General features: G+C 33.1%; 1 protein-coding gene across 1 annotated transcript; it reads right to left on the bottom strand.

Moving 5' to 3' along the window:
* Window positions 1-5,395: 5,395 nt before the first annotated feature.
* Window positions 5,396-5,992, bottom strand: LOC145292308 (uncharacterized). The gene has a single exon (XM_080138635.1). It carries the CDS (start codon window positions 5,990-5,992, stop codon window positions 5,396-5,398), a length of 597 nt encoding a protein of 198 aa, XP_079994761.1.
* Window positions 5,993-11,766: the final 5,774 nt, after the last annotated feature.

Here is an 11,766-nt window from a genome sequence, read left to right on the forward strand (position 1 = left end):
CTTGCACGTCTTTCAACAACTTTTACGCTATTAGACCTAGGAACATGGCATTTTTACTAGGATTATTATATACATATGCAGATTGTTCTAGCATTCGATATCCCCTGGTGATTTAGTAACCTGATTGAAAACAATATAGCACATTAAATTAATCATGCAATAATTAATTAAAAGAAATAAGGGATCCGCATACTTTTGAGGCTACGAGTATCGTATAAATGTACGATTCCAATGAAATGGGCATTTTTGTATTCTAGCGACAATAAAAAGCGTTATTTCTAATTAAATATGTAAAGTTAAAAAACTTATAGTCAAATCGTATTGCGTTTAAAATGATAATTATTAGTTTAAAATAATAATTATTAGTTTAAAATGATAATTATTATTTTAAAATGACAATTATTAGCTTAAAATGATAATTATTAGTTTAAAATGACAATTATTAGTTTAAAATGATAATTATTAGTTTAAAATGATAATTATTAGTTTAGAATGACAATTATTATTTTAAAATGATAATTATTAGTTTAAAATGACAATTATTAGTTTTCAATGATAATTATTAGTTTAAAATGACAATTATTATTTTAAAATGGTAATTATTAGTTTAAAATGATAATTATTGATTTAAAATGATAATTATTAGTTTAAAATGACAATTATTATTTTAAAATGGTAATTATTAGTTTAAAATGATAATTATTAGTTTAGAATGGTAATTATTAGTTTAAAATGATAATTATTAGTTTAAAATGACAATTATTAGTTTAAAATGTTAAGCATTACTTTTAAATGATAATTATTATGTGTTGATGGTGGAATCGACAACAAAAGAGAAATTTGAGGGCGACTTAACCGCATTATCGAGAAATACTTTTCAAAAAAACAATTTAATTTGGCAAATTAAAAAGTTAACAAGTGTTATCATGTTAAATTTTATTTAAAAATATACAATATTAAAGAAAAATATATAAAAATGAATTTCATTTTAAAATATTTAAAAATTCACAAACTATAAAACATATAAAGAAAATAATACGATATAACAAAGATATAATAAAGTATATCAAGAATATTAAAGGTAAAATATATAATTGAAGATAAATGTAACTTAAAGGCCATTCAAAATTACCATTCTGAATGCACAATAACAACGTCTAAGAATTCTCAGGAATAAATATCGATAATTATACCCTATAACTAATTTTCATAAATTCTTAGCCATCCATATTTATTATAAGATATAGTTTAATTTTTTAACAATTCGGTAAAAAGCAGTTTTTATTCTGGGATTTGTAAAGTATCATTAGAGATGTTTATGTAGCGTTGTCATACCTTAACAATTCAATTGTTAATTTTTTTTTAACGGATTGATAAAGAATTTCTGTTGAACACGAGATTATGGACAATAAATTTATTAAATTAACATAGAAAAAGATAAATAATTTACAGAGCATGGTTACAAAATATTGGTTATACTATAATGTTGCATTCTCCCGAGTTCTATTATATATCGATTCAAAGTGCGGATTAAATATAATTTTTTTTTAACTTGGGAGTCACCACTTACAAATTAGTGTCGTAATCGCTAACGGGGTAAACTGGGTAGAATTTGATTATTTATGGGGACGGCTGACCAAGAATTTGTTACATTGGATTAGAAGGCTGTTGTATTTAACCGGAAATCAGGTTAGCGGAAGAATGTTCCACGGGCGAGTAATTCTGAGAAAGAAGCTTTGTTCATGGAGTTTGCGTTTAGATTTTGGCACAGATAGAGAGTTGGAAAAATCGTATATAGTGGCTGTATTTAATAGAGTGTTTTTTGTAAAAGTTTGACAAGGGGGAACCATAGATTGGAGTTTAGTCGTGCACTTGCTGTAAAAATAATGATAGACCAGTGACAGGCAAAGTATCTTCTGTGAGAAAGTGGTTGCAGGAAAGAGAAAAAGGCATCACCTACTAGGTTTCGAAGCGGGTTTTAAACTATATCAAGGCAGGATAGGTTATGCCGAGCAGCTCCTGCCCAGACGTGACAACAGTACTCTTTTTTAGGGCGTACCTGGCTCTTATTCAGATAGAGGATTACATCGACAGTGATATATATATATATATATATATATATATATATATAATGAACTCTCTCGTCGATATCGACGTATGAGGTTCTGTAACAACAACTAAATTGTTCGGAAATCCACGCACATGGTTTATAGGGGTAAAGGCTTTGTGTAGAACCAACCATAGTTTTTAGTAATACTGCTAATATTGCTGGTGTTAATGACTTCCACAAGATAAAACATACAGTAGACCGCATATATATATAGTCATCCACATACAGTACTGTTTCGCTGTTTCACAGCTCATCAATGCGGCTATATATGTGTGTGTGTGTGTGTGTGTGTGTGTGTGTGTGTGTGTGTGTGTGTGTGTGTGTGTGTGTGTGTGTGTGTGTGTGTGTGTGTTATTTGTTTTTGCGATACGTTTTGATTGAATTCAATTATTTATGAAAGTGCATTTTAACTTAAATGCGAGATGGGAATAATTTTCCCTTTAACCAATTTGGTAACCCCACATGGGGAGCGGCATATATATCATTTTTAAAATATAATTATCCACTGACACGTGTTTCGTCGTCTACGACTCATCAGAGTGGCTGAATCTAGCGAGATTCGAATATATATATATATATATATATATATATATATATATATATATATATATATATATATATATATATTGCTTTGGTTTGATAAGCAATTCTTTTATTTAATTATTTTCATTTAGTTTTAATTTTAATTTAATTTTATTTGCATGTCTACGGATATCTTTTGGTTTTTATTCACAAATTGATTGAAAACTTGAATTGAATTTTGTAGACTGATATATGGAAACTGATTTTACCGGATTGATATCAAATCAAACTAGAGAAAAACTGTAGAAATATGTATATATTGGATTGTTACCAGCTTCCTTGGATTTATTACAATACGCGTTGGATCTTTTTACCTGCCAATTACCAAGAGCTTCCATTACAGGATTTTGATTTGAAGTTCAATATCCTTTTTCTCCTCCATCAATAACCAGCTTCACTTATTCTTTGTAGTTAAAATGATTTAAAAACTTTAAAAACATTTAATTCAATTTTCTATGTTTATTACCTTTAGCAAATTAGGTGCAAACCTTTCATGATATTTGCTAATATTTTTCCTCCGAGGAGATGTATAAACATCGAAAACTCATGGGTTAAGGAAATATATTTTACTATACTGTATTCTTTGTCTTGCATACAATAAAATTTCTATATTTGAAATTTAACTTTTTCAAATCACAAATTTTAAATTCCTAAATTATAATTTAATCCATTTCTAGTACTTTTAATATATATATATATATATATATATATATATATATATATATATATATATATATATATAATGTTAAAACGATCCATCATTATAGACTCGTTACAGTGTTTAACAAATCTATTCGGATCGATCAACGTTTCAACATTTCCATTTGAAAAAAATATTGGGTTGTTTTATTTCAGATTAACAGTATACTTGAACTTACTTCCTTTATTAATATATATATATATATATATATATATATATATATATATATATATATATTTGTGTGTGTGTACTTCTTGTTGCTATTATTATAGCTTGTCTGTTCTTAATGAGAATGGATGTTATGATCTAATATGAATGAGCATATATTATTTTCAAGTCTCGAGGAATACCAAATGATTTTGGACACCGGGTACTGATCTACTTAGAACAATCTGCATATGCAAATAATTATTTTTTTAAAAGAAATGTCACATTCCCAGGTCTAATAGTTCAGATGTCGTAATCGTACGCACGAACAGGCACACAAGTACAGACAGACGTCGTTTATATTACAATAGATAAATATTTCTACTCGCTTTCAAAATACTGAATTCACGATTGGCATGTTATTTATTGTCATTCATTGATGTCTTTCATCTCTTTTTACCTACTTACTACAACACCAGTTTTAAGAAAAGTGTATATAGCATACAGGAACATTTCACTACTTTATTTAACATGCAATATTCCAATTCTATACGTAAGGGAAAGAATTTTTATGTACATCCGATATGTCTTAACAAAGCATGTTGAGATTTTGTAACCTCCAATTCCGACATTAAATAAAAAGAGGACATACAGTCACAAAGAAAAATGAAATAAGCTCGCACATGCGTTCAGTTAATTAACATTTCTATCCTCTTAAAACATGATCATAAAACTGGGTTGCACAATAGTTAAAGTTATATTATTATGAAGGCCAATAAAATCTGTATTTCACAATCATGTATCCAATACAATTTTAAACCAGGCTAAATGCAAAATCATTTCGTTCTCTTAATATATATATATATATATATATATATATATATTAATTTTATTTATACAAACATTAATGGCTACATATGTGCATACATGTTTCTATAATCACCCACGTTGGGGGATTACGTCTTCAGGCCAAGAATTACCGTCAAAAGTGATATTTCCACCAAATACATTTTCCTATTTCGTTTATCAAGTTAGCATGCAACCTGGGTGGGAGTCATAAAAAACGGTAAAAGGATGAGTGAGGTCTTTGAAGATAATAAACATCTTTTTCATTTCCCTTTCCCCTCCCAACCTAACTTTTGTTTTTTATGGCATAAGGTACTTGAGAATTTAGTTTTCTTGTCTTGGAGTCTGTGAGTTAAGAACCTTAGCGATGGTCAACTAAGTACTGACTTGTGCCTTTTAATCTACATCCACCCACACACACATGCAACACACATACAACACACACATACACAGACACCGCCACACACACACACACACACACACACACACACACACACACACACACACACACATTAATACGTATATCCAAAAGCGAATCCATACTGTACGCTTTTTTTTTATTCACAACACATATACTGAAACTAGACAATAACTCTGAAACTACGCAGGAATAGAGTTAAAATTACATTAAGGTAAATAAAACAAAACAAAAATAAATAAAACTAAATAAAAATAATTAAAATAAAATTAAAACAAATAAACAAACAAAATATGAATAAATATAAAACACGAAAGTTATCTAAACCCCACATGTACCTATATACATATATCAATATACTTATAAATGCCTACACTTTGCCACACCCGCGCATATATACACACACACATTACAGATTGTCGGGATTATTTCACCAACAAGAAGAGGGGAGGGTAAGAAAAGGCAGTAAGGGCTTCAGGGTTATTCCCAGTTTTAACTAGGTTATCAACATAAAAATTATAATTAACACATAATTCAAAATAAAAGGGCTTGCATTGAAACCAAATATTATGGTGTTGTAACGGTAGCAATGCTAGTTTTCACATTTCTTTAAAAAGAAACAAAATCGATTCCGATCTTTTTCGGATTCCAATCGAATCATCATTAATGCTTTTCTGATGTCGGCCAACAAGACATATTTGTTCGTTCTGAAACGGATTATCAGTTCTAGCATATCAGTCATCAAATTTACGCCTGGATATACTGCTTCGTTTAATGACACAGAACCCTTTTGCTTATAAGAACAATTAAAAACTAGTCTTATCTTTGTAGTCGTCTGGTCAGTTAATTTTAACACAGGTCTATGGGGAATCCATGTATAGTCTTTAAAATTTTTAAGGGGTACAATTATTTTTTCAATAATACCTTCGTCTTCTTGCTGTTGAAAAACTTGAAGGTATTGGTCATACAACTTTTTCTTCTCAAGATCCTTTGTTACTTTATCCAGAATTCGTAAAAATGCACTATAATTAGAAGGAACAGACTTCAATTTGTCCTCATACCACTTCAGACGCACATGATATAAACCATCTTTAAATATAATGGAATCTTTAAACTGTTTCACCTTCTCTTCATCCAAGGTGGAGAACTTTTCGTCAGTAGGTAATCCAATTGATTCGAGATTAAACATGTTCGCCAACCCTCGCTCAACGTTATTGTCTTTAAGCCAATTATTTAGAGTGTCTGGGTAGCATTCCACCGGGTGAATTACATAGTTGATTCTGGAAGTCTTAAGTGGTGGTGTTCCAGCCAAAACTTCTGCATAATTTACTTTTGTTTCTTTTCGTTTCTTGGTCTATCATTCAAAGAGAAAACAGTTAACATTTCCGAAGGGGATCAATCCTTTTTGTGTTTCAAAAGCAGCTCCATACATACAAGAAATCACCTTTAGGGGTTCTAGGTACTGGATTGCGTCAATCCCTAGCAACCCATCTATAGTCAATAAAGTTTTCTTGTCATAAAAATGAGCGGCCAGTCTACGATTCTTCAGATTTCTAAGCATATGGGGAAGATTTTCCAGATTATATGACAAATTTAATTTTGTCGCCAGAATTGGAAGGGTATGGGTTTTGCCAGTGAAGAAATTTAAATTCAAAAAGATTTATTTAAACATTTTAGGACTTGTGTCTAAAAAGGTTTTCACATCAATAGTTCTATCCTTTGCTAAGGAGAGGCAATTCAGTTATTTTTAAATTGAATAGTCTAGGTAAGTCCTCTGTTAACTTTTACTTCCTTATCCCCTTTTTTCACAATAATTCCAATTATAGGAGACAGGAAAGCGTTATCACAGTCTTTAGTGCGTAGGCATGTATCAATATGCATATTACTAGTAACAGAAGAACACATGGTAGTCACGTGTCCCTTAGATTTACAACGAAGACAACAAACTTTTCTAGATGTCTTCAATGGATACATATTTCCTAAGTGTGATTCTTTAATACAACGAAAGCAGAGGCATAGCTCTCGACACCTGCTTATTCTGGCCTTATGGGTTGTATAATTATTACAGTTGTCAGACAAATGTTCACTCGGTTTACAAAAATCACATTTGGTCTCTGTTATCAGTTTTGTGTTGAAGCTCTCGAGAGATGAAGATTCAGTTGGTGTTTTAAACTTAGGTTGCGGCCTAGGTTTTACCGTCATCTTAGCAAGTGTTCTTGCAACAAGCACTTGTTGGACTATTCTCGGGGTTTCCTTAAACAGCACAGACAATGAGGGGTAGCAACTGCCAGAAATTCGCAGAAGTTCTACTTTTATTGGTGGTGGGATCTTCGCAACCAACACTTGCGATATTATAATTGCTCCGGCCAACCTATCATCATACAAATCGCAATTGTATGAAGCCTTTAATTCCCACATAGCAGCCTAGGTCTTCACAATAACATTTTTCAATTCCTTCAGATTCCCAGGATTATCCAACTGAAAGTCCTGTATTCCCTGTATAATCTCGCCTCTTGTTTCTTCCTCGTCCACATATTGGTCCTTTAAAAGTTTCAGGGCCATCAGGTAACTTTCTTTAGAGGGAGAAAGGTGATCTATCAGTTGGAGAGCTCTGCCTTCTAATGAACATCTTAAAAATACAGTTTTTCCGTGTCCGAAGTAATGGACCTGGCACAATTTTCAATTTTTACCAAAAAATCCTTGAAACTCCTTTTTACTTTTTTAAAGTCATTTTCGTTGAAGTGAAGTCCCTTCAACTTTATTTTAAATAGTTCCAACGAAAATGATGATTGGGTTGCCAATTTGGAAGGTGAAGATCTCTTATCAGGGGTCACCGGGTTCTCTTGCTTAGGAATCGAGTCAATATCTCCATCCAATGAGGTGACCGCTGGGGTCTCGGCTTGATCAGTCTCTCGCAGTAAACTTAGCCTTCGTCTGACATCGTATTTAAAGCGAAAGGAGGCAGCACTTAAGCTGGCCAGGGTCTCTGCATCTCCTTCTTTAGCATAAATCTCCTCCATACCAAATGAAACGGCTTCCAACTCTCTTCCATCCATTCCTCAATTTCCCTCTTGAAACGAGAAAGCACTTCCTCAGGACTCTTTTCTTTTTCTAGTCCTTCTAGAGTAGTCAGTACATTTCTTTGCAGAAGTTTCCGTTTAAGATCAAGCTCTTCCATAGAGACTGAATCCTCCATGTTACAATTCAAACAAATTATAGCAAATACTAGAATAATTCAATTCTAGAAGAGGGGTAACAAGTGTTCGTTGCAATATTGAGCGCTACACAGTTAGAATTACACGATTGCAAATCAAAATTTCCTTCGTGTAGACGCTCTCTCACAGAGGTATAGAAGGCAGATAGGGTTTTAGGAATGTGGTAAATACTTGTGCCAAGTGTAAAAGATTTAATGCTGTTTCCTTCTCAACACCTAATCCAACCAACCTACCGACTCCGCGTGTGAATTTTTCCAAACCCTTTTTACATACTGGTGTGGATTTTACCAGTCATATTTATGTTAAAGGGGAAGATGACGACTATAAAATGTACATTGTCCTTTTTACATGCATGAGAATTAAGGAAGTACATTTAGAACTGGTACCAGATATGTCTGTAAAATCATTCATACAGGCCTTTGTCAGATTTACAAACGTGAATGGAATCCCCACTCACCTTTACTCGGATAATGCCCGTACATTTACTGCTGCTGCCAGAATTATAAACAAAGGGATTATAGCAGATGAATTTAAAGAACTGTTAAACTCATACGACCTTAAACATTGTACTATTCCACTGTTTTCTCCTTGGTACGGTGGCAGCTGGTAAAGGTCTATCAAGACCTTAAAATCGTGCCTATATACAGCTATAGGAAGAGGAAAAGTAGACTTTTGGTCTACTAACCATTTTGTCGGACGTTCAAAGGGCAGTAAACAGCCGCCCCTGACATACATAAGCTCTGATGACTCTGAGCTGGACATTTTAACTCCAAACTCTCTCATGAACGCCAACGTTGGTCGTGGAATATTAATGAGGGTTGAAGACCAGGACCTGGAAACCATGAACTCGCTTGCACGAAGGGACTTGATTCAAACCCTGTGTTCTCGGGAAGACAGTCTGAAAAAGTTTAGGAAACTTTGGAATGAAGACTACTTATTGAGTCTCAGAGAAAGAACCTTGAATCTAGCCGACTCTTCTTTTGAAGATAAGATAAAACCAGGAGATATAGTACTCATTAAAAGTCCTCTGAAGACTAGGTCTTTTTGGTCCCTAGGTAAAGTCCTCGAACTAATCCGAGGAAGTGATAATTTGGTACGCATGGTGAAGGGGAAGAAAGGAAATGGAGCTATAGACACGCACTCCATCAAACATCTCTTTCCTCTAGAATTCTCCCAACAGCCAGAAGAACCCAAACCAACAGACATGAAACCATCAAGCTCTCAAGATGTGAGCCAAGACCCACAAAGGAGAGAGAGCACGATAATTTGGATCTGTCCAGCCTGCAACAGACCAGAAGATACTGGACCAATGATAGCATGTGATACATGCGATGATTGGTTTCATTTCGACTGTGTGGGTCCTTACTGCCTTTTCTTAACCCCCACCTCTTCTTGTTGGTGAAATAATCCCGACAATATATATATATATATATATATATATACATATATATATATATATATATATATATATATATATATGAAGATTCTACGTGTTCAAAAATGTTAAATTCACTATTTGAATGTTATAATGATTTATTGCAATTAATTGATGTCTTACACCTTGTTCTACTCGCTTCCCACCCATTCCCTACCCATTTTCCACCCACTTCCCACCAATTTCCGAATATATGGTAAGCAAGTAAACGTTAAATGAGAAAAGATCGGGGCTTTCCGCTGAATCTCATTTTTTTTTTTTTTTTGCCGACGTCACGTGTTAGATTTATATAAAAAGTGTCAATCGTTTCCTAACTAAATTGTGGTGTTATTTTTTACATATATACTTTTTTTTCAATTTTCTTATTCTTTTTTTTAAGATTCTGGCCGCCTCTCCTTAGCACCTGGTTTACCGTGTATATTTTCCAAGTAGACTTATTTTTTTGAATTTTTTTCTCATGAATCCAGTTGCTCCACAGTGTGGATGAATATATGCAAAAGAGCATCATAACATAATCATTACTCGTGATGGATATTAAAAAACAAACCTCATTCATTAATTAGTAATAAAAAAATATATAATAGTATCCGTTTGATAAGAAAGTTCTTGCGGGTTTTTTTTTTTTTTTACTTTTAAATTCTGATGAATATCTCTCGACTCAAATAAAAAAAAAATATTCATCGAAATAAGATCCATCAGGATCAACACATTTTTGCCAATGCAAAGCAAGTGTATTTATGCCACTAACGTAAAAATTTTACGTTCTGGTGGTGATTAAGTCGCTCAAGGCGTTTTTGATATCACTTAGCTTTTTGAAGCATTTCTTACGCAAAAAGTTGTCGAGGTGCTTGAAAAAGTTGTAGTCGGTAAGTGAGATGTCTGAAGAATATGGCGGATGAAGTAGAGTTTCGTAGCCCAATTAGTTCAACTTCTGCAGGGTCGGTTTAGCAATGTGCGGCTAGGCATGCTGTAGGGGAGAATTGGCCTTTTTTCGTTGACTAATGCTGAGTGATGTTGTCGAAGTTTCTGATACATTTCATTCATTTGTTGACAGTATTTCCCTGCTGTAATGGTTTCGCTTGCATTCAAAAAGCTGTAATGGATGAGACCGGTCGCAGATCGATAAACAGTCAGCATAACCTTCTTTTGGTACAACTCTGGCTTCGGGAAGTTTCGTTTTTTTTTACATAGGTATCACCACTTATCAAGGCCCAGAGACCACTCGAGAAAAAGTGTAAGAGTGTGTACAGTAATCAATTGGACAATATAGTAATCGATATAAATAAAAATTCGGTAAATTTGTTAACTTAAGTGGAACGGCTCATCAAACACTTGTCGTGGAACTTCGTCGGCGTCTAACCACTAAGCTGAGCATCGCCGGTTATTGTAAAAATTCACTTTTATCGCAAGTGACAACCCTGTCGAGAAACGGGTTGTTCTTGTTGCATAAAAGAAGGAAAGATGACACTTCATAACAGCGTTTCTTTTGGTTGTCGTGCAATTCGTGAGGCACTCATTTATCAAGTCATTCTTGTCTTTCTAATGGCTCTCAATTAGTTGGAAACAACTGTATACGTTACGTCTAATTCAAAAACAAGTTCTCGAACAGTTGCGTGTGGATTGTCTTCGACTAAGACTCTTAATTGATCGTTGTCAACATCCGATGGCCAACCACTACGCTCATCATTTTCATCACTCTCATTGCCGCCACTAAATTTCTCAACCCACAATTGTGCTGAGCGTTCAGTAATGGTTCCTAAGCCAAACGCTTCTTTTCGGTCTAGTATAAATTGAAATAAGAAAAATGTGCGCATTTGCGTTTTTTCCATCTTGTATTAAATATTCTGAAAAAAAAAGACATAATTTTTTAAAACGATTGTAATTTAAACGATTAGATAGAGTCAAAAACATTCTTTAAAATGATATATAAAGTAAAGGTATTATAACGGAAACTCATTTGAAATCCAAATTAAAAATTCCATAAGAACTTTCTCGTCAATCTAATATATATATATATATATATATATATATATATATATATATATATATATATATATATATATATATGTATCCTCATCCACATACAGTAATGTTTCGCTGTATCACAACTCATCAGTGCAGACGAGGGTCGTTCCAAAAATAAAGATTCCAATTTTTTAGCTCAAAATGATCAAAACCTACGAAGACGAGAGTGGTACCAACCAAACAAGTGACATTTTGTGCTCTAGCATTCTCAATACGCTTCTGCCAAAATTCTATGATGCATCTCGGTTTCTGAAGCACATCCCTGACATGGGTTGCTTTTATAGAGTC

This window comes from Euprymna scolopes, chromosome 13, assembly GCF_053919585.1.
Source record: "Euprymna scolopes isolate OS-2025 chromosome 13, ASM5391958v1, whole genome shotgun sequence".
Classification (NCBI taxonomy): Eukaryota; Metazoa; Mollusca; class Cephalopoda; order Sepiida; family Sepiolidae; genus Euprymna; species Euprymna scolopes.

Bases quoted from the DNA above. Each gene is read 5' to 3' on its own strand.
- LOC145292308 (XM_080138635.1), bottom strand. From the start codon at position 5,992: ATGTTTAATCTCGAATCAATTGGATTACCTACTGACGAAAAGTTCTCC.